General features: G+C 43.6%; 3 protein-coding genes across 3 annotated transcripts in view; all 3 read left to right on the forward strand.

Annotated features, from left to right (window-relative positions):
* Positions 1–2420: 2420 nt before the first annotated feature.
* Positions 2421–10615, forward strand: fdx2 (ferredoxin 2). The gene is made up of 5 exons (XM_063196008.1): positions 2421–2748; positions 3084–3132; positions 4993–5099; positions 6825–6912; positions 7748–10615. The coding sequence occupies exons 1-5, from the start codon at positions 2565–2567 to the stop codon at positions 7902–7904; spliced, it is 585 nt and encodes a 194-aa protein (XP_063052078.1). The 5' UTR covers positions 2421–2564; the 3' UTR covers positions 7905–10615.
* Positions 10616–11442: 827 nt separating this feature from the next.
* The window catches only part of zglp1 (zinc finger GATA like protein 1), a 61117-nt gene continuing 48616 nt past the window's right edge, over positions 11443–23943 (forward strand). Inside the window, exons 1-6 of the mRNA XM_063189792.1 lie at positions 11443–11516; positions 12134–13751; positions 14108–14557; positions 17066–17190; positions 18049–18145; positions 20194–20322. Of these exons, the coding sequence (XP_063045862.1) occupies positions 11468–11516; positions 12134–13751; positions 14108–14557; positions 17066–17190; positions 18049–18145; positions 20194–20322 (2468 nt within the window). The 5' untranslated portion in view covers positions 11443–11467. The remainder of the gene's footprint in view (positions 11517–12133; positions 13752–14107; positions 14558–17065; positions 17191–18048; positions 18146–20193; positions 20323–23943) is intronic.
* LOC134438753 (forkhead box protein D1-like) lies at positions 22039–23703 on the forward strand. The gene has a single exon (XM_063188782.1). The coding sequence runs from the start codon at positions 22341–22343 to the stop codon at positions 23349–23351; it is 1011 nt and encodes a 336-aa protein (XP_063044852.1). The 5' UTR covers positions 22039–22340; the 3' UTR covers positions 23352–23703.

Below are 23943 nucleotides of genomic sequence, written 5' to 3' on the forward strand. Positions count from 1 at the left end.
GGAGTTGAAGTGTTGAACTACGCAATGTTTTTTTTTTTTTTTAAAGACTGATTTGGGGCCTGCTTAAGGTGTTGTCACAGAGACTCTCAGAGCTTTAAACATGTCAAGAGTCCCAACAGGCAGCTTTATGTTGACAGTAAATCCAAGAGCCATTAAATGTCTGTGCTAAATGTAACGGTGCTGTATATTCAAGGATCGTGTGGTATTTATTGGTGGGAACAAAAGTTGGCTTAAAGAAATAAACTAATCAAAGGGCCCTTTAAAATGTTCCTAAAAACCTGTATGTGGATGAGTTTCCCCTGACAATATACTACAGACAGTGGGAATGGATCTGGACAGGGGCTGAACATGTGGTGAACTGCTTCTCACACACGCACGCACGCACGCACAAACGCACGCACGCACGCACGCGCGCGCACACACACACACACACACACACACACACACACACACGGACACACACGCGCGCGCGCACGCTTACACATGCGTGCACACACACGCACACACGCACACACACACACACACACACACACACACACACACACACACACACACACACACACACACACACACACACACACACACACACACACACACACACACACAAGGACAAGGGTCACTGCTAAGGTAAAGACCAAAAGCCTCTGCGTGTGTGAGCTCTGACAAGCTCGAGTGACTTATCTTACCCACTATCTGTTCTGAGGAGGACACCATTCTGGGACAGTGTTTTTGTTCAAGCAGTTTGCTTGAACGTGTGTTTAAAATTAAAAAAGACAAAATATCAAGATTGATTACAGCAGTAAACGTAAAGATTTAAGTGCAAAGAAAGTAAACATTAAAATACTTGGTTACAGGCCATAAAAGTTATAACACTAATCAGCAGAAGGTATATAAACAGTTTCACAAATCTTCCGACTAAAAACAAATAAAGGTTGGACAAAGCCCTGATGAAGACCAGTGCGGTCGAAACATGTTGGCTTTTTTAATCATGTTTTAGGCCTGAGATAATAAAGGCTGTTCAATGGACTTCCTCTTTTTCACCTGGAGTTGCCTGGATTTTCCCTTTTTTGAATTGAACTGATCCCCTTCTTCCAACAGCACCCAACAAATATACTTGAAGAAGATACTGCGACTTTTTTTGAGCTACCAGCCATTTTGTGTTTTAAAAGGTTGACGCTGTTTTATTTATTTGTTTGTTTGTTTGTTTGTTTTTCTGTTTAGTCAGTTAGTTAGTCGGAGCTGCTTCCACAGTTTGTCTACTATAGCAGCTAAAGGACTCTGTCCATGAGTGGGTGGGCAGGCTAGAGGCCAAACATTGAACAGAGAGGGCTGAATGAAAAAGAAGTTGCGTTTGTAAGAGAGAGAAAATATGCATTTTCAACAGTAGAAAAAAAAACCCACATTATTGATGTGACTGGTGATTCTGGAGAAAAACAGCCATGCCCAACTCTGCAAATTTCTGAGCTGTAACGCTGTCTTCAAAGTCAGAACATGCCTTGGGCAGGGGACACACACTGCTGGCATCTTAAAGCAAATCCCCACCCAAGTTAGAGAGGAGAGGAGAGGAGAGGCAGCAGTGGCCTACACATGCCCACCTCCAAGCGCAGAGATGAATGATTTGATTTGACACCACAAAGAGGGGAGAAGGGAGGGGCAGGCTTTTAAAAGGATGTTCATACCTCAAAAGTTCCCTTGATTGTCACACTGCATTAGAGCAGGGGTGGGGAACCTTTTTCATTCGAGGGGCCACTTCAAATTCATCCGAGGGCCGGAAAAGTCCTCCGAGGGTCGCAAACGGCCCTTGAGACATAGGTTCCCCACCCCTGCATTAAAGGTAAACTTTCCCCCCCAGGTGCACATTTCATAAAAGTAAGCTTAGCTGACATATGCAGGACTAAGCATTTTTGATACAGGCCCATTCAGGTAACAGTTTTGCACTACACATTTAGCCAGCCAGCATAGGCCCTATAGACATATTATATATATATAGCTTTAAAAAGGCTGTGAAAAATGAATCCTTATGCATTGCCATGTTGCCATGCCAATAATCAGTTGAACTTCTGTTACTGAACCTGGGGTGTGCTCACAGCATGGACTTACTAGGCCTACTAATAGGCTATAGAATAGTAGCTAATTCAGGAGGTAGATGAACCATGGGAATGACAGCCTTCAGGCAGACCAAATGGTAAACTGTTTTTGGGGCAATGCTGCCCCCCTCTGGTAGAGTTTTCGAAACTGAAACGATGTCACCCCCAAATATGACTCGAATGCAGATGTGCTATTGCGCGTGCGGCTTCTGTGTTTGCCAGCCTGTTCTGAAGAAAACGACTTTTGTGTTTGCCAGCTTTGTTGCCTTGTCCATAATTTATTTTCAGATAATGATTCATGTGTGAATATTACAATCAACGAATGCTTGACGTAACAAGTGCAGATTTTGTTCATTTAATTTCTCCCCTTTGTCCTGCGTCGGTGCACAACATTTGCACTCGCCGCACATCAGGTACTGACAACGTCATCCTCTCTCCCGTCTCTCCAACCTGGAAACACGTGACCAAAACACTGTCATGGCGGCCTCCGTCGCTGCCCGAGTGAGCGTGGGGCAACTCACTTTGAGAATGTCCAGAGTTGCCCCCGACTGTAACCGTTGTCCTTTAAACAGAATATGTAGGAATGCTATTACAGGTGGAGCTAAAGTCGCCGCCGTGGATCATTTTCGATCACCAAATAGGAATCTACAGACATCTATCCGTAAGTGTCGTTAGCACTGCTAACAGGTATTTGATTAGCTTGACCATATAACTGCCTCGCATGCAACTTGTTTTTAGAACATGCACTCATTAACAGTCGAACGAACAGTCAGACCAGAATGTTCAAAATTACTCCTCCAGCAGTATGAAAAGAATGTCGTCTCCTGTGGCTTCAAAAACAACTTGGTTTCATAAACGCATGGTTGCCTAATGTCACGGTCATCTTCAGAATGTCTTATGTCACGGAGAGGCAGGGCTTGTTGACTACGCTCACCAACTCGATTGCCATTGATGATAAACATGTCAGCTTTGCTGTTTTGTCCTCCAAATCCACAGCTCGACACCACATTGAGGAGCACACTAATCCAGAGGAGCAAGGAGATGCGTGAGTAGACATTCTGTGCTGTTTTGAAACTCGCTTGCTGACTGTGGACACCGGAGGATTATCAATGTTTGTTAATATCCTCTTTTTTTCATCTCGTCTCTGTGCGAGGTCTAATAAAATGTGTCCTTTGACAAACATGTCTTCTTAGGAGTCTCAGGTGTCAAGTGACCTGGAACAGGAGAACTTGATTCAAGGCGCTTAATACTCCTTGGTCTGCACTGCTGCCTCCAATGCACTTACTGTCTTTGCATAACAAACATAGTACATTGAAGTCAACTAATGTGTCAGAAGAGGACATTTCAAAGCTCATTCTCCTCCTCAGTAGTCCAGTCAATTTATCAGGATGACTTAATTGCCACAGAGAGCTCCAAACTTCATGTGACCTTCAGATTAGCCCAAGTACATTATACACAGAGAGCTTCATGGGATGGGTTTGAATGGTCAAGCGGCTGCATCCAAGCCATAGTGGAAAAAAAGTGAAAGCCCATCTGGGAAACTCCAACTCCCATTGTCATTGTGACACAGCACTCCACAGCACACAAGTGTTCACTGTACACAACGAAATTGCATTTATGCCTCGCCTGTGTAAGGGGGCAGCCCACTGACTTCTATACTATACAAGTCAGTGGGGCAGCCCCCAATGGCGCCGTAAGGGAGCAGTGCAGCAGGACGGTACCATGCTCAGGGTACCTCAGTTGTGGAGGAGGATGGTTGGTTGGAGAGCCACTGGTTAATTACTCCCCCCACCAACCTGGTGGGTTGGGAGTCGAACCGGCAACCATTGCGCTATAAGTCTGACGCCCTAACCACTTACCCATGACCCTTACCCATCCCTTTTATTTTTTATTTTTATATATTTTTTTACCTCACCCAAGTGCAAGACAAAGCATTGGAATGCAATGCAAAGCAGTGGTGTAAAGCATGGCAGCCATGGAGCAGTTTGGAGAACATTGGTGCATTTCGGACTGCACTGTGCCGAGTGTGAAATTTGGTTTATGAGGGATTATGGTGTGGGGTTGTTTTTCTGGAGGTGGGCATGGCCCCTTACAGTAGTTCAAGTAAGATAAACTTTGAAAGCTTCAAAATACCAAAACATTTTGTACAATTCCATGCTCCCAACCTTTTGGGAACAGTTTGGAGCGGGCCCCTTCATCTTCCAACATGACTGTGCACCTGTGCACAAAGCAAGGTCCATAAAGACACTGATTGACAGAGTCTGGTATGGATGAACTTTACTGGCCTACACAGAGTCCTAACCTGAACAGTGTTTCTTAACTGGTGGGTCGGGACGCACAAGTGGGTCGTGCAGTTGTGGGGTAAAAATGTATTAATTCAGTGTATATAAATGTGTTAGATAAAGTGCGGGTGAGGCATAAATGCATTTTTTTATGTGTGGAGTGAGTGCTGTGTGCTGTGGAGTGCTGTGTGTCAATGACAATGGGAGTTTACCACGTGGGCTGTCACCTTCTATGGCCTTGTCACCTGTTGATAATTCATTCCAACATCAATACCCCTGTACTAAAAGGGCTGTGACCAAATTGATGTATTCATTCTGGGTTAGTTGTCAGTACAGGTCATGAAAGCTTGACAGGGCAAGTATGATCGACAGGGCATGGTGTGGCCCATGGTGGAGCCCATGTAATCAAAGTCTTAAGGTAAAGAAATTGTGCTTGAAATAAATAGTTGTGCATGGAATGACATGGCCAATAGTGCATATTGCATTACTAGCATTCTCCTTTATTTAGAGTTAAATATGGATGACTATGATAGATTTAAATCTTGTAATTTTGAATATGACATGGGAATGTATCTACTAATTCACATGTCAATGTTGTCCCTTTTCTCTTCTCATGCCTCCAGCGTCAACGTGGTGTACATAGACCGATCTGGACAGAGGATACCAGTGAAGGCCAAAGTTGGGGATAATGTCCTCTATCTTGCTCACAAGCATGGCATTGAGTTGGAAGGTAAACATCTCACTGTAAAGCCTCGTTCACACACGTCGCCGCTAGTTACTAGCTTCTCGCTCACTCGCCTAGTCGCCACTCGCTCATGGAACGTTCACTAATTACGTTCCCGTGGCTTTAACTGCCAATGCACAGGCGAGAAGTTCCAAACTCTGCATTCCAATTGGTTACTCACTTACTCGCCTCGCTCAAAGTTAAAATATTTTGAACTCGGAACCCGCTCACATCGCATCGCTTGTACACTCCTCGCCTACTCGTCTACTCGCCTCCTCGTCTCACTGGGATACATAGACATTCTATTGACTGTTGTCGCAGAGCGAGTAACTAGCAGCGACGTGTGTGAACGAGCCTCAAGCCAGCACGTCTCTGTTATTTATAGTTGACTAGGCTCTCTTTCATATTCAACCCATTAAGGCCTGAAGCCCAATCTCTGCAGAGAAGCCAAATCAGCCTCAAAGTGTCGCAGAGGCTGCTTTGCGATGCACACACCTCCAAAAAATGTGACTGTCCTCTTAACCAGGGGTCCGTTTCTCGATTCTTGTCGTTGCTAACCGTGTTAAGACCGTCTTAAGACCGTCTTACCATTCCCTTGGATTTAGTGGTGACTGAGTGTCGCTGTTGAGAGAGAGTTGATTCGCTCTTACAAAGAACTTTGCTAACGACGACAGCAGAGACGCTTTCGAGAAACGGACCCCTGAACCATGCATCACTCTGCTCTCGACAACAGCGTTATACTTGTGACAGTTGAACCGCGTCTCCATATAAACATTCCACTTTGTGCAAAATTGGTCATCTCTACAATGACCATTTAATTTAATTTCATTCATTCACTTTTAGTTGATTGACTTTATCGATCGACCTACAAGTAATTGATAAGTGTTGTTTTTTCCCAAAAAGCAATTAAATCTGATGACTTCATTAGCAAGCTACAACAGATGTTTGTCCAGGTCTTAATGGGTTAAATAGTGAAATTTGAAATCCTTGAGGAGAACCTCATCATGGGCCCTTCTCACCTGACGTCAGACACCTTTGAACACTGAACATTTCAATGCATTTGAAGCAGTTTAAAGGTGCACTGTGCTGGAAATGGTCAAAAAGGTACTGCAACTATGCTGCTCAAGTTTAGTAAGTAATAAACTAATATTTCCTTCTAGTATGGTCAGCTAAAAATGTCTATTTCTTGAAATTCAAAATGGCGGACCATGGAGAAGATCCCCCTTTTCATGTATGAAAAGTGCAATTTTCCCTGTCATAATGAATACTTAAAATTTGATGGTGGTGGTAAGTATTCATGAAAAAGGTAACCTTAGTGAATGGGCATCATGAATTCTGGAAATAAACAACTACAAATCTCAGTGCACCTTTAAGCCAATGTCATATACATCTATAGATGACACTTTTCCCTTCCTCTTTTGTCATTGACCCCTGCTTTGTTTTCCAATTGGAACTTGTCTGACGTCACGGTGACGAGAGCCTGTCGTTTGGGTCAAAGACGTCCAACATGTCCTTCAGTGCAACGGATACTTTTGCTTATTGTAAATGCAAAAAAAGAGGTTTTTTTTAATTATTATTTTTGGCTTGGCTTTCATGCATTCACTTTTCACAGTTACAGTAAGCAAAAGCATCTGTTAGCACTGAAGGACAGTGTCATGTTGGACGTCTTTGACCCGTTTGAGCAACTGAAGAGCTTGATGAGCTTGTGTCATGTGTGTGCTTCATTTGTAGGGGCCTGTGAAGCGTCGTTAGCATGTTCTACGTGTCACGTGTATGTAGACGGGGACTTTTTCGATAAGCTGCCAGAACCAGATGAAAGGTACAGTATGATAGGGATGCACATTTTTTCACTTCCGATCCGAACCCGATATCTAAATTTGGATATCTACCGATACTACTCCGATCCTATACCAAAACCACATATATGCATGGGTTTCAACTTGAGGTAGGCCCAAGTAGACTATTTGGTCGGAGAAGGAAGTTAGAAGAACAGGACACTAATTAATAAGTAAAAAGTAACAAGTAAAAAAGTAACAATCTCATCCTGAAAACTAATATGCAAGTGTTATGATTTCAAATTAACATTGGAAATGGCTCAATGTCAGTATCAGGAAAGTTCCGATACTTTGGGAAAATTCCGATCCGATCCAATCTCTAAATTATGTTGATATCTGAAACCGATACCGATACAGATATCCCATCCCTAGTATGATACTGTAATTTCAAATGATATGCCACAGAATAGCCTTGTAAAATGATATACTGTATAATTTATGAACTATGCCTGACACATTTTTTATGGCTATGACCTATGCCGTCCGTGGGCAGCAGTTGTAGAATAGCCATTTTGGGTACATTGGTATTCTGTGTTTATTCAAATGCACTGTCATCATACAAGAGGGTGTAATGCAGGAGTGGGGAACTTGATATTTCGAGGGCCGTTTGTAGGGTCATTTGTAAAGATGTACAGTAGGCCTAAAGTGCAGGGCGAAATCCTGGTTTGTTATCATAGTACGGCCCTCTGAGGACTTTTATGGCCCTCGGATGAATTAGAAGTGGCCCCTCAAATGAAAAAGGTTCCCCACCCCTGGTGTAATGGAACTGTGTGTGGAGCTATACAGTACATAAACCTGTGTGATGTTCCTGTGTGCCAGGGAGGACGACATGCTGGACATGGCCCCCAAGCTGCAGGAGAACTCGCGTCTGGGCTGCCAGATCATCCTGACCAAGGAGCTGGACGGCATGGAGCTCACGCTGCCCAAGGTCACGCGCAACTTCTACGTGGACGGACACGTCCCCAAGCCTCACTGATGACCCACCGACTGACCGACGGCCACGTCCCCAAGCCTCACTGATGACCGACCCACCGACGGACAACGGACTGGCTGACAAGAGGGGGGAGAGGGAGGTTAGGGCCTCCACACATCGGTTCCGACAGCACTGCGGAGCACTTTCGCTTAGTTCCGACACAATTCCGAGCGCCCTGCAGACAATTTCACCCCAACAGAGTGTGAATAGTCAATGGGGCGGCGCCGACAAAATAGAACTAGTCTCTAATCGTTAGCAGACATCGACGCCAGTGTGCAGGGTTGTATTGAAAACAATGGAATTGAACTTTTGCAGAGCAGTGCTCAGCACTTTGTCGGAGCCGGTGTGCGGAGGCCCTAACTGTGTTCAGGAAAAAGAAAAAAAAGTCCAGGCTGAGGTGGTGGGAGGGGAACACAAGGATGTTAGTGTGTGTTGGTCTGCAATTCAAAGACTGGCGGAGCATCCTGGCTGACTCTTTGCTGAACTGAAAGGATAATCATCCCCCCCAATCCAAAAAAACCTTCCGTTTGGTTCCGGATTCTCTCCTCAACATGTATCCAAAGACATGGTGCATTGCAGTGTGGAAACAGGTTACATTTCACTTCATCTCTTCTTAACTGCATGTGATTAACCCCAAGGCCCCGTCAAGCCCCAACCTTCTGGTACAAAATACAACTCTGAAGTCCAAAACTATTAAATACATCACTCACAAGGAAATCAAGAAGAACCACCGCACACTGGTGCACTTACTTTTGCTGCTTTTTTTATTTAGTGAAAAAGAGCAGCAGAATTAAAGGACCAGTTCAGTCAATTTCAACATGCAGTTGTAATGCTCACACTACCCTGGACTTGTCAGTACCTGAGATTTTTTTTAACCCTTCTTCAGCCTTTTCCGAGATCCTGGTCATTGTACTGGGGGCAGCGCTTTTTTTCCATTTCAAAAAAACATTTTTTATTTATTCCCAAAAACATCCAAAAGGTTATACAACATCAGCAGACAACTAGCAAATAGCGGTACCTTTTGGTAAAATATTTGGAGTAGTCCTATGTTCATTTTTAAAAAAATGTAAATAAACGCTGCCCCCATTAGAATAGCTCATATCTCGGAAAGGACTGAGCCTGAAAATGTGGCATCACCGAGCACTGACATGTATAGGGTAGCGCGCAATACAACAGCATATTGAAATGGACTGAACTGGTCCTTTAAGTCCACCAGGGTGCTGTGATTGTTCTCGTCTTCCTCGAATTACTGATGACTGCACATCACCAGCCCCTTGGAAACTGGCTGTGCAGCATAGGAACTTCAGACCTTTTTTGAGTATTAAAACATTACTGTTATTATCATTGACCGGTGTTAGGAAAAAAAAACAATTCTTTGACACTAAACCTGTCAAGAGTGGTGATGGATGCAAAAGGAACATTCCTTTCTTTGTCTGGGACAAGTCAGTTGCACAAATGTTACAAGGTTTCTCAGTGGGTTTTTAGCAGTACCACACAAGTTGTGACTACACACACACACACACACACACACACACACATACACAATCGTAGGAGGTAATGCAGTAGTTAATATAAGGCAGGGCTGTATGTATTCCATCTATCCACAGCCCATGACATGTAGGGTTTCAGCTGTCAACAAAGACACAGGGAGTGCGTTACAATATGCCACCTTGCCTCCTCCACTTGTGCTTGTCTCCTCGTCCCGCCTCCTGGCCCCTCCTCCGTGGAGAAAACGGTAAAGTTTCCCAACTGTCAGCCTAGCCACAACAACTTTTGAGGGACTGTTTTTCATTCACCATCCCAATTGCAAATGAGAAAATTTACAAATGAGCTTTTGCAAGATATTGAAATATAATGCTGCTGTCAGTGATGTCATCATGAAATATTACTTCCTGTTACGAGGAGACAAGCACAAGTGGAGGAGGCAAGGTCGCATATTGTAACTCACTCCCTGATGAGGAACCATGATGGATAGGAGCTTAAAGTTTTAAAAAGCAAGCATCTTGCCCTACGCTTAGCTGCCTGCATACTGTGCTTCGCATCCTAAAGGAAATGGGGGAGCGTACCTATGTTCCCCGGGTCCTATGTTCCCCGGGTCCTATGTCCCCTGGTCTTTGTATGGGACCGGGGAACATAGGACCCTTTTTCTAAAAAAGGCTTCTACGTTCCCCGCATTGTATGTTTCCGAGTTTTCAAATTGTGCCCTTCCCAAAACCATCCCTAAACCTAACCTGTCAGTAATACAATGTTTCCGAGTTGTCCTTTTTTGGTACCCTGACCAAAACTATCCCTAGACCTAACCTGTCAGACGTGCAACAACAACTTGTGCTTTGCTATGCGGCAGCAGTGTACTTGGAAGCAACGGGGAACATGGAACCCTTTTTTGAAAAAAGGGTTCTAAGTTCCCCAGTTGCGGGGAACATAGGACCCAGGGAATATAGGACCTGGGGAACATAGGTACGCTTCCAAATGGACACCCTCTGGCTTACCGGTAGTTTATACTACAAAAATCCACTGCACTATTCATTTCATATTCACATACATTTATCTAGCAAGAGACACAGTTAAAACAGAGTTTCCACAATTGTATAGTCAAGGATGTTGTATTTTTTTCTGTTTGTCAGTACTGTAAATGTCATTTCAACGCACAATGTAATTATTGGTTGTTTTCAAGTAATGCAATTGAGTTTAAATAAACTATTATTAAACTCGAAGAGTAATATTGAGTGTATCAATATTATTGTTTGCATTTCCACATCTCTAGCTATTTGAAATTTTTAAAGAGAGGTGGAATTCCCAATTTCCAAAAGTAAAAGCCCTAACATATTCCGCTTGTTTTCCCAGAAAGTTACAGGTGTGATACACGTGTGTTTTTACTTTCTGAAGCTGAAACCTGTATACATTACGTAGGTATGGGCATCCAACCAGTTCTACCTCAGGAGCTGTTTCCATGTATTAGGATATTTTGGATGTTTTTTCTCCTGGTTACATTGGTTTCCACATAAGCAGATTTTTAAAACCCACATATCAAAAATCCAGCTTAAAAAATATCCCAGTTAGGAGGCTAAATGTACCTGTTACAATGGAGTTTTAATTTGTATCCCCATGTTGCGTTTCCATCTAAACGGGAGAAAAAATGCCCATGTATAAAAATATGCAGCTACTTTGAAACGGCAACAGTTCGGAAAACAATTCACATAGGCCTACCGGTAATTTATTTCACCTGTTTGTCCGGGCCAATCTATGGGCACGTGACGTCCAGAGCCATAGACTTTGAATTTGTCCCCAATTTCAACTTCAACCAGTGGGCTGATGAGAATGGTAAGTGAGTTTATTTTGTGCCTTTGATGATCTTCTACCTGAAGACGACATAATAGGCAAATAAAGATTATGGTTTAATGTAAACCAAGTACGGGATGATCACATTAACTGTCATCAAATCCTGAATGTTTGAGGGTTTGACGTGAGCGCGCGCCCAGCAAAGCTAGTCAGACACTTCCACTTGTCAAGATTCCGAACATGCTACAGTTTCAGATGGCGCTGAAAATGGCTACATTGTAGACCGAATGCAAACGCGTGTAACATTGTTATTAAAATATTTATTGATACCGGTCGGTAAGTAAATGGTTCACTTTTACGTGCCATCAACATTGACTATTTGCCGGTGGCTGTGAATAATGCTAATTTGACAGGTCTTGCTAAGGGGCCCAATAATTTTAACAATTTAAGTCTTACCACATAACAATAGCCGACGAAGATCATTGAAACAGCTTTTATTAAACGGTTTAAGAAGTCTGTTCTAAGGTCAATTAAATTACTTGATTGGAATACATGTCTATTAAAAGTTATATTGAATGATCACTGTATTGTCATGCCCAGTTTTGTAATTATTGGGCGGTTGTATTTAGTTGCCCCCTGCCGGCATGGTGGGGATTTTTACAAACTTGACCTTGTTCAATCAAGTCCACTATGTAAAGGGCTACCTCAAAAGTGCAATAATTAAAGCAAAACTAAAATGTTTAATCTTCCAAATCAGCAAGTAAATTATGTTAAATATTACCAGCATTAATTAATTTATTTTTTATATATAGTTAATCAAACTGGAAGAAGATCAGTGCAAGGGTGGGCCATGAGTTCACAAGAATCAACGAAAAGCACCCATATTTCAACAAACCTTATCGAAAGCCATGACACTCAAGTTCCCCATTCTTCTATCTTATATCTCATTCAAGAAGCCTCGAAGTTGGTTCTACCTCCCCAAGTCCAAGACCAACATATCCCTTACGATGGAAATCCAGAACACAGGCAGTTACCACCTACTGAATGCATGTCCTCTTCTCTATTTTCTGATGGAAAGAGGGAAGGAGGAGGGATGTTGGAGCCAAATGTCCTCCTTCCTGACCAGGGCAATAGTCCTCTGGAGGTGATGCATCTAATAAACCAGCAGTGTGAGCGGCTACTTCACCCTGTAGGGCTGGGAGATAAAGCAACAGCGGGCTTCATGACTCTATCCACCCATTTCTGCCCAGAGAAATTCCAGCACCTAAACTCCACCAGCAGCGAAGTTGTTGAGGGGTTGATATGTGGTGGAGAGGAGGACCCTCGTTCCTCTTCCTGCCCCTCACACAATGCCAACAAAATCAGCCATGATGATGTGTTTGAAAGACGAAACGGTGCCGCTGCTGTGGAGGAAGAAGAGACTGTTGAAGGGGTCACAGCAGGGCCCACCACACCAGATGAGGCTGTGAAGTCCTCCACGGTCGAACCAGAAGATCCACAGCAAGTAAATTTATCAGACCACAACTACAGCTTCTTGGTCAGCACAGAATGCACTACGGGGGCGTCCTCCTCCTGCCTGGAAGATCGTGTGGAATTGTTGTGTGCAGAGGTGGTGGAGGAGACTAGTAGCACAGTACTGTCAGATTGTCGACCTACGTCGGGGTCTACGTTGGACCAAGTGGGCGGTAAAGCCTCCCAGAGCCCTCCAGGAAAGGAGGGTGATGTACATGAACCGAGCCCCCACAGCCTATCAGGAAAGGATGGTGAACAGGAAGCGAGCCCCCAGAACGCTTCAGGAAAAGAGGGTGAAGAACATGAACGGACCCCCCACAGCCTATCAGGAAAGGGTGGTGATGTACAAGAACCGAGCACCCAGTACCCATCAGTGAAGAAGGGTGATGAAAATGAAGTGAGCCCCCAGCGCCCATCAGGAAAGGAGGGTGAAGAACATGAACCGAGCCCCCAGTGCTACTCAGGGGAGGGGGATGACAAACAGGAAGTGATCCCTGAAAGCCCATCAAGAGAGGGCGGTGATGAATATAAACCAAACCTGGAAAGCCCATCAGGAAAGGGGAGTGAGGAACATGAACCGAGCCCCGTAAGCCCATCAGGAGAGTCGGGTGATGAACCAAGCCCCATCTGTATGTCCATGGAGGCCGCCCTGAGCCTCGACGCTGACCCGAGCCCCCAGAGCCTATCAGGAAAGGGGAGTGATGAACAGGAAGCAAGCCTCCAGTATCCATCAGGAGAGGCGGGTGATGAACCAAGCCCCATCTGTATGACCATGGAGGCCGCCCTGAGCCTCGACGCTGACGAGGGGATTGAGGCAGACCCTGAATGGTCCCTGGACTACAACAACAACAACAACGACGACTACAACAACAACATGGAACTGCAAGACCCTGAATGGTCCCTGGACTACAACAACAACAACAACGACGACTACAACAACAACATGGAACTGCAAGACCTGCCAAAGACGACGCCTCCCGCTGTACACGAGCAGACGGGGGGAGGAGAGATTGCCATCGCAACGCCAAAGCTCAGCTCAACCACTGCCCAGGCTCACAGGTCAGGACATAGTACCATCAACCATGGAAGCCTGTATGTCTGCATGTATGCCCATGTTTATTATTAATGTCAGTAAGGATTAATGTATGGTGAATTCAAGTGAATTGGACCACTTTTTTTGGCATATAAGCAAATGGCCAAAAGTGGCCCACCATAATTCACCATACCTTAATTTAATGCACCATGCTTGTCTGTGTGTTTTGTTTTGTTGTGTGTGTTTGTGTGTGTATATGCAGTATAGTATTTGTGTAGTTTCAAATTTGACATCTGTTGTAACACAATTTCAAATCCTCTATGTAATGTCAGTTGTGTATATAAGTATTTGACTTATCATAAAGTCCACTTGACTTGAACAGCCCACACAACCAGGGAGGTCTCGAGGAGGACTGCACTGCAACACAGGGAGACGCTGAGGCCCCAGAGCCAGAGCCGGAGCTCAGCCACAGCCAGCAGCCAGCCGCTGAGTCCCCAGAGCCAGAGCCGGAGCTCAGCCACAGCCAGCAGCCAGCAGCTGAGGCCCCAGAGCCAGAGCCGGAGCTCAGCCACAGCCAGCAGCCAGCAGCTGAGTCCCCAGAGCCAGAGCCGGAGCTCAGCCACAGCCAGCAGCCAGCAGCTGAGTCCCCAGAGCCAGAGCCGGAGCTCAGCCACAGCCAGCAGCCAGTCCGGGCGCCCAGGAAGCAGGCGCGGCCATCGCGCAGCGTGGACCCCCATGACCCCGACCTTCAGGGGGTGATGTTCAGGATGACCCCTCGGCTGGATGAGGACAAGCAGTGTCGTCTCCTCATCTCCTCAAACTATGTGTACAGGTCAGTGCCTCAGATAGATGTATAGCCCACCACTAAGCTTATATAAATCAATGGTTCTCGACCTTTTTTGAATAAACGCCCCCTGGACCTCCTCATAGGCCTCCCAAGGCTGTCCCTGAAGTTGTGGTCTGGAGCTTTACCATCTCTTAGCCTGGGAACTCCCATACTGCCTTTAGTTCTACACAATCGTTTCGATCTGAAAGACAGCCGGGCGAGGATGACTCATTACGTCCAAGATCATGGGCCCTGTGTCATAATGGCCAAGCATTCCGACCTTAACAGTTTCTCTGCCCAATCAGAGAGCAAACCATCTCTACCATCATCGACACAAGGTCTTGGTGGAAATGCATCAATAGATAGAAATGAATCCAGATATTTCAGAAGTTTCTTGAAACAATAATCAAAGCTAAAGGCGATCCAATAACATATCAGTGTGTGTGACCTTTTTTTTTGGCCTGGCTGTGTACATTAAGAGTTTATTTGGAGTAGTCAGCCACTCATAGACATGCTTTTTATATTGTAAGTAAGCGGCGGTCTGACCACGCAACACTGAAGTACAAATGAATAAAAGAGTCATCCTGCAATAGTCAAGTCAAGTCAAGTCAAGTTTATTGTCAATTTCTTTACATGCACTGGTCATACAAAGAATTTGAAATTGCGTTTCTTGAAGACATGAAGAAAGAAGAAAGCAAAACAAGCCCATTAAGTTGCCATCCCTCCTCAACTTCTTTCCCATGAAGACTGCAAAATATTCTTTCCTTGTATGTCCACTGTGTATACACTACTAAGCTAAAAACTCTCCTCCAACTCCCCACCCCTTTTGTCTCGCACCCATACCTGGACACCTGAACCTTGTGTGTGTGCGTGCGTGCGTGCGTGCGTGTGTGTGTGTGAGAGAGAGAGCAAGTGAGTGAGTGACTTTGCACATGTATGCACCATACATACATATTATTCACAATGTTGTGTGTAATGTCTTTGTGTCTTCTTCTGTATTTATGTTTGTATGCTACTGGACACCTTAATTTCCTATAGAAATTAATAAATGATACTAAAGCCTCTGCAGATGATCCAGAATGCGGCGGCACGGTTGATATTCAATCAACCCAAAAGGACCCATGTTACTCCTCTATTTATTGAGTTGCACTGGTTACCGATCGCCGCCCGGATCAAGCACAAGGCATTGACCCTTGCCTACAAAACCATCACAGGAACGGCCCCAGCTTATCTGAAGGACCTACTAACGCCTTATGTTACTGGCAGAGATCTGCGCTCATCCAGCACAAGCCGGCTGGCTCTGCCATCCAGTCGCTCTAGGTACTCCCAGTCAAGATTGTTCTCCGTTGTGGTTCCCAAGTGGTGGAACAGTCTCCCAGAGGCAGCAAGACTAAGCACCTCTCTTGCAGCCTTCAAGAAACAACTAAAGACATTCCTCTTTCGAGAGAATCTACTAGACTAATGATTGAACTGGCCTTGCCCCAGGGCAGAATCCTGACATGATGTTTAGTTTAGTTTAGTTTGAGTGTGTGTTTGTGTGTGTGTGTGTGTTCTCGTTATTTCCTCTTTATTATAAAAAAAATAAAAAATAAAAAATAACCCCTCTTTGTAATTGCACTTGTTGTTCTGTATATCTCCTGTGCACTTTGTATTTGCTTGTGATGTTGGCTTGATTATGTCCTCTTCTGAAAGTCGCTTTGGTTATAAAGCGTCTGCCAAATGCAATGTAATGTAATGTAATGTAATGTAATACTCTACTCTACTGTACTCTACTCTAGTGATTCTCAACAGGGGTGCCGTGGGCCTCCCTCAGGGGTGCCGCGGAAACGTGGCTGATAAATAAATTATGTAATGTAATACATATTTTTCTAAATTGATTAGTTAACGCTAGTCAGTGGAATCTTTCATCTGCCATTTACGCACAATAAAATAGGTCGCCCCAGTCAGCTGCAACTACGAACGTAGGTTGTGTGACGTCTCCAAATGTGTTACTTTTCTAAGCTTGTGTGGTATCGGATGCGATGCCATGTTACGGCTTGTTGGTTTGGGGTTTTTTGAAAAAAGGTTCGCACACTCCTTTGTATTTTTTCTTCTTTAAGTTATTCTTAAGTTAAACTTATTTCTTCTTTTTATTCATTCATTTATTTTATTCATTCATTTACCTCTCTGTCATTCATTTACCTCTCGGTCTTCCTCAGATTCCTTCAGATCTGAGGAAGACCGAGAGGTCGAAACGGTCATTGCCAATAAATGAATGAATAAAAAGAAGAAAAAATAACTTGAAGAAGAAAAAATCCAAAGGAGTGTGTGAACCTTTTTTCAAAAAATACGTAATCTTTTTGTTCAGCACCTGGGATTGTGCACAAGTAACTCTCTACAAGTGAATTGTTGGTTTGGGGTGCCTTGAAATTGTTCATGAATTGAAAGGATGCCTCGCATAAAAAAAAGGTTGAGAAACACTGCTCTACTCTACTCTACTGTATTCTACTCTACTCTACTGTACTCTACACACAGGCACAGCAGTAAGGAGTTGCCAGCCAGAGGCTGCAAGCGCAGGCGTTTGGCCAAAGAAGCGAGCAGCTCGGAGGAAGAAGAGGCAGACGAGGAAGGTGGCGACTCCAACAGCAGCAGCCTCTCTAGTGAGCACCGTCCTACTCTCTCCAGCAGGGGGCAGCGCTAACACACTGACAAGGCACCGCAGCGCACCGCAGCGCAGTGCATGCAGCATGGTACTTCAGGAATCCTATCCTGGAAAGTTTCAATAACCAAGTCGGTTTGTGATGTTCAGAAGTTTTGAAGTGAGAGGACCGTCCGCACACTTAAAATCCTTTTTTGTTTTCTTTTATTATTTCATGGCTGGATTACGTTTCGACTTCAACAGTCTTCATCAGATTCTCTACAAACACAGTCTGAGTGGTGATTAGAACTAAAACAAAAAGGATTTTAAGTGAACGGACCTCTCACTTCGAAACTACAGTCAACCTTTGTCCTGCACCTTTTCCTGGGATGTGCACAATCTTCACCTTCAACCAATTGTGATGTTCAGAAGACACTGCACAGCACACGGCTTACTGTTGTTTTTCTTACTTTATTTTTTTGAGAGAACAATGTGTTTCGTCCAGAATAAGCGAACATAATGATGACTCACTGGGCGAAACGCGTTTTTCGCTCCATAAAATAAACTAAGAGAAACTACAGTAAGCAGTGTGTGGTGTCTTCTGAATTTTCTTCATTGTTCACCATCTCCTTCCTCACACCTGCACCTGCATTTAAAAAAAAGGTAAAAGGTGGTTTACACTGTAATTACTAACCCAGCTAGTGAAGTCAGATAGAGCTTAAATACCCTATTGTAAGACCGTGTTCCACGGTCACATACTCCAATGAATAAACCTACTTCCTCGTGTCTTGATGGTGTTTATGTGACATATACAGTATATCATGATTTTATTACCTGTTGGCTGTCTCGATGCTGATTTTTGTTGCTGTGTTTGTCCTAGCGGTGACTAAAACATGCGCATCCTGCTGCACCAGAAAAACTCCCCTCTGGAGGGACGCGGAGGATGGGACGCCCCTCTGCAACGCCTGTGGAATCAGGTAATGCAGGACAGGAGGGATACATACGTCACTGCCAAATGTCCCACATTGGGTCTTTCTCAAACCCTAGGACAGTGTCCTTCCAAGTGTATCAGCCTAATTAGTCACACCCAGTGATTGGATACATACGTCACTGCCAAACGTCCCACATTGTCATATGACACACATCATGTCAATATCACACACATCCAAGTTGATAACGGCTACAGGGTCAAGATGATAGTTCAAGTAAAGGCAAAAGGTTTTTTAATCCATTTTATTTAATTCATTGTATTGCAGTTAACTGTAATAACGCCTGTGGAATCAGGTATACAGGAGGGATACGTTAGTGGTGTGCATTGGCACTGCCCTCACGACTCGATTTGATTACGATTCAATTCTACAATGCATTGCAATGCATTACATTTCTACGGAAAGCAAAGCAAATGTTTCATCAGTCATGATGAGGCAATACAAGTAGTCAGATACTGAGCAACATTTTATTGGCTGTTTTCTGTATCAGTCTTGCCGTTATCAATGCTTTGAAGTGCTTTTATTTAAATTAACATTCATTTGCAGCTGAAATATCTACGGAATTGAAACTTAAAACATTTGCTGCATCAATTATGGAACTTGCTGCATTGAATTGAATTGTCCATGCCCTGCATTGCCGAATTGCTTATTGTTGACACCACTAGGATACGTCACTGTCAAATATCACACACATCCAAGTTGAGAACGGGTACAGGGTCAAGATGATGGTTCAAGTAAAGGCAAAAGGTTTTTTAATCAATTTTATTTAATTCATTGTATTGCAGTTAACTGTGATATTTGAGAAAAGTGGGGCTAAGGCAAAAAGAAAAATAATTCTATATCTGAAATGTGCTCAAACAGTCTTTTGTCCCAAAATTGGTCTCTGAAGACAAATTCATGGTTCAGTTGACCATGGTTGAATTTCAAATAAGATACTGTGATGAATGATGTCATCAATAACCTGTGAGCTGTGTGGGTGTACACCCTCTCTATCAATACTTCAACAAACTTAGAACATGGTTAAAGGTACACTGTGCAGGAAATGGTCCAAAAAGGTACTGCAACTATGCTGCTCATTGAAACTGGGTTGCCTATTGCCAATTTTGATCTTTTCATGAAAGTTTACTAAGTAATAAACTAATATTTTCTTGTATGGCCCAAGTACCGTCATTTTTGCAGCTAAAAATGGCTATTTCTGGACATTCAAAATGGCGGACCATGGAGAAGATCCCCCTTTTCATGTAGGAAAAGTGCAATTTTTCCAGTCATAATGAATACTTAGAATTTGATGGTGGTGGTACGTATTCATGAAAACGGTTACATTAGTGAATGGGTAGCATGAATTCTGGAAATAAACAACTAAAAATCTCACACAGTGTCCCTTTAATGTTTTTATGCTAAGGGGGCGTTGATAAGGTTACAGCTAAGAAGGGGCAGTGCTTAGTTGCCATCGGGGGGCATCAGTCCAATTTTTTTTGTTTTTTTAAATATAATATGTAGTTGTTAGGAAATGGATTGCACTCAGTTTTTCTTCTTTCTTGTTGTTTTCTTTTTATTTTAACAATGCAGGGACTGATATGACAGATGTTTCGGTTGCACAGAGCCTTCTTCAGTGTCATAAATATAATGTATACCAAGGGGGGTTGTTGGTAGGCTTATGATGAATTCAAGGGAGCGTTTGTTCAAAATTCATTCTGAGGGCTTCCGCATACCGGCTCCGACAAAGTGCTGAGCACTGCTGGTCAAAAGTTCGATTTCATTGTTTTCAATAGAACCCCGCACACTGGCGCTGTTGTCCGCGGACATCCGCCGATGTCGGATAGCAGTTACAGACAAGTTCTATTTTGTCGGAGCTGCCCATTGACTATCAATGCTATGTTCGTGTGAAATTTGGTTTGGGGTTCCAAATTATGTCGGTAGCAAAGTGCTCCGCAGTGCTGTCGGAGCCAATGTGCGGCCGGCCTGATTCTTCTATGTATTTATTGTGTGGATGATTCTTCTATGTATTTATTGTCTGGATGTCTTTCATACTGTAGGTACAAGAAGTACCGGGTGAGGTGCACCGGCTGTTGGCACATCCCCAGGAAAGACACCAAGTCCAAGGTCAACTGCTTCAAGTGCGGGGATGTGTTGCGGTCCAGTGCCCAACATAAACGGGGTGAATGGTAGGGTATCCTACTCCTCTCTTACTGCCTCTTTGGCTGGTACAACATAATAACCCACTACAGCACACACACACACACACACACACACACACACACACACACACACACACACACACACACACACACACACACACACACACACACACACACAACTGGAGTTTGATGCCCAACAAATGCACATCTGGCTCAATTTTGAACTTGGACTGGGCAATGCTAATATTTTCCGGTAATGTTGTTGTTTACAATATCACATCACACACCTGAAGAGCCTCGTGTGGCTATATCAAAAGACTGAGGAACCAGAAAGGGTTTTGATAAATACAGTCTGAAGTACAATAGATGTTTGAACTACCTCTAATGCTATATTAAGTTATATATTAAGTTATATATTTTGTTTTGGTGAATACCAAGTGTTTTCTTTTTTATTAAATCAGAGGAAGATGTAAATCCTCTGTGCTTATACACCCATTTGTAGAATGGTAAATTAAATTATATTTCAAATAAAACTGAACAGCCTTGATTACATAACCAGTTGCCTAACTAAGCATTTATTTTGTCAGCCATGTGGTAAGTGGCCTACCACTGTGTGTGAACTATATATTTCTCAGCCACAATGTGGTTTTACCAGTCTAAACCAACCATGAACTGAAATCCAGTGCTGCTTTGAATGGTATGGAATAATTTGTCTAGTAGGCCTAATGGGTTAAAGACTGCAATGAAGGCCTATTTGTTTTGAAATATATAATATGTAATTATCAGAAATTTACAATATCTCTATAACCTTATTTTTTGCATTCATCAGGAAAGACGTGAACACATCGACTTTGAAATATGAAAGATGGATGATGGTTATATTGGGTATAGGCTACTGACGACTTCAAGATACACACCACATATTTTTTATAATAATAATAATTAATTATAATTAATATTAATAATTACTCAGCAACTTGGCAAAGCCTTCGAAAAGTCCTTTTGTGATTTCATTTAATGGGAAATTATTACATCATCTGACATTTTAAATATTTTTCTCGCTCTTGTGATTTGGGCACTAGCCTACCTTACATCCTATGTTTCGCAAATCGGAGGCCACCCACATTTTCCTTCGTCAGGGTAGGTAGACAAGAAATCTGATAATCCAAAACCTCGCATAAATAATCCCCCAAATTAGAATCACATTTGCTCGTTCAATAGATCAAACCTAAATTGTTTTTTTATTTACTGTTGGCAAATAAATCTATTGGTTTGGAATAGTGAAATAAAAACTCCTCGGAAATTGAGAAACCAATTGAGTCTATCTGCCCACTTCATCATCAGATTAAATTGTTTCTTGAAAGTCACGAGACTACATCAGTCGATCGGAATAAATGGCAATTTTTAACCCAAGTATTAAAATTATTATTTTTTTTGCTGAATATCTTACATTTAACGCATGTTTACGCGCGTGCTTCTGTCTGTTACACAACAATTACCTTTTAACAGAAACATTGCCACTAACATAGCTTGCCCAACATAGCCTAATAGCCATACTCCAACATACTCCCGGGGGATTTTGCTGGTTTCGCAGATAGTATGTGTTACTCTGACTTTTCAGATACTTAACCAATATTTGTTTCAATCAGTTGGCACTGGTGACTGACTTTCGTCTGCTCCCATGAACAACGTGGATCGTGACATCACCGTCTCCTGATCTCAATGCGGGTAGGGTTACAGGAGGGGAAAAAAATAAGGATGTTGTTTTTATCCAAGATGAGGAAGTCATCCCCCATCGCATGAAAAACGCAGAGAACACAGCTGCAATCTCACAAACAAGCTATTGTAACTCGTTTCCATATCTTGAGGGTGCCCGAATGCTTCTGGGTCTTTGATCATCCCACACGTCTTGGGTGGTGGGGAACTTTTCACTTGACGCGGGACTTTTTGTGAAGGAACGACCACGTTCAAAAGAGCGTTGTCGTGCGCCAGATCACACGCATCCCGTCCGTTGGCGCAGGTGGCAACAGATTGGCAAATAGATTATGATACTGGACGGACAATCAATGGAGGAGCTGGATATCGACGTGGTTGGAGACTGTAATAACAAGGACACCTCTCAGAACCAAACTCAGGACACTTCTGTGCTCGATATTGTTATGGACATAACGGAACCAAAGGATGCGCCGTCGTCTCCAATCCAAGAAATGGATGCTGGGGAAGAAGACGAACCCTCGCAAAAGAATAATTCGAATGCAATCCGGAACCCTTCGATGGTGAAGCCCCCATACTCTTACATCGCCTTAATAACGATGGCAATCCTCCAGAGTCCCAAAAAGCGCCTCACATTGAGTGAAATCTGTGACTTCATTAGCCAACGGTTTTCTTATTACCGGGAGAAATTTCCAGCCTGGCAAAATTCGATCCGACACAACTTGTCCCTAAACGACTGTTTTGTCAAAATGCCACGCGAGCCAGGCAATCCTGGTAAGGGGAATTACTGGACTCTGGATCCGATGTCTTCAGATATGTTCGAGAACGGGAGTTTCTTGCGTCGGAGGAAGCGCTTCAAGCGACAGCACTTCCGAATCGGTACACTGAAGGAGACGCCACTGGAGCTATCCGGATTGCCAGGCTTTGCCTACGGCGCGTACGGGATGGGTACGGCGCGCTTTCAGCTACCCTGCTCGGAGCTGTACAGTTCTGGCATGGACCATCACACGGGGTCCTCCTGTGTCCCCACCATCTCGCCTTTCAACAGCATCTTGCCGGCGTTGTCCAATCTCTTCTGTAGGACCGCGGGTTCACGCCAGAAAGGTTATCTTCCATCGCAACCACTTACATTTGAGTCCCTGGACACAAGTCGAGGCACCCCGGCGGTGTCAGCCCCGGTCCACCTTAATCCGTTTTTACCACCCGCTGCCATTCAGCCAGTTGGCACGGAACATCTTCTTAACTTTCAGGAGTACTGCAGGTTTCATTCTCTAAACGGCACAGGGCTTGCCAATAAAATTTTACAACACCTTGGTGACGCCAGCACACAGCTGTTACAGTAGGCTATACAGGTAGCCACGAGTGGCACGTGTTGGAACGAATTATCAAATGTTGTAGCCCAATGTCTGGCCTCTGCTCATTAGACATGGAAGTCTCCTAATGATCTGTTAGGACAAAGTCGGCGTTGCTGTCTGTAATAAATTACATTTCCCCTCAGTATTGTTTGAACTTACTTCATGTGTTTTTACTGATTATTTATTTTTATGTCCGGAAAGTTACAGTGCGCGCGCAGTGAAAGCGAGGAAATGTGACACCACGTTGGTGATGTTGCAAATTTGACAAATGCGCTTATGCTTTCCATGTTGCTACATGTATGAACCCACGGACTGATGCCAAATTGTGTATTAAATAAAGAAAAGCTGAATATTAAATAACTCTAGGCCTACGTTTAGTTTTTCGTTATCCTAGGCCCTTGGATTTTTTAAACCAAGATGAAAAATGACGTTGAGATCTGAATAGGCTATTCAAATGACAATTATTCTAAAATTGAAATTCCGTCTAGGCAATAAGGCAAGGCAAACTAGTGTATAAAAAGGTTATATAAATAGATGACATAAAAACTAGTGAAATGTATAGGTTTCCGATGGTTTGAGA

Source organism: Engraulis encrasicolus, chromosome 1, assembly GCF_034702125.1.
Source record: "Engraulis encrasicolus isolate BLACKSEA-1 chromosome 1, IST_EnEncr_1.0, whole genome shotgun sequence".
Classification (NCBI taxonomy): domain Eukaryota; kingdom Metazoa; phylum Chordata; class Actinopteri; order Clupeiformes; family Engraulidae; genus Engraulis; species Engraulis encrasicolus.

Bases quoted from the DNA above. Each gene is read 5' to 3' on its own strand.
- fdx2 (XM_063196008.1), top strand. From the start codon at position 2,565: ATGGCGGCCTCCGTCGCTGCCCGAGTGAGCGTGGGGCAACTCACTTTG. The intron at 3,133-4,992 runs GTGAGTAGACAT...TCATGCCTCCAG, and splicing joins CCAGAGGAGCAAGGAGATGC to CGTCAACGTGGTGTACATAG. The intron at 5,100-6,824 runs GTAAACATCTCA...CTTCATTTGTAG, and splicing joins GCATGGCATTGAGTTGGAAG to GGGCCTGTGAAGCGTCGTTA.
- LOC134438753 (XM_063188782.1), top strand. From the start codon at position 22,341: ATGATACTGGACGGACAATCAATGGAGGAGCTGGATATCGACGTGGTT.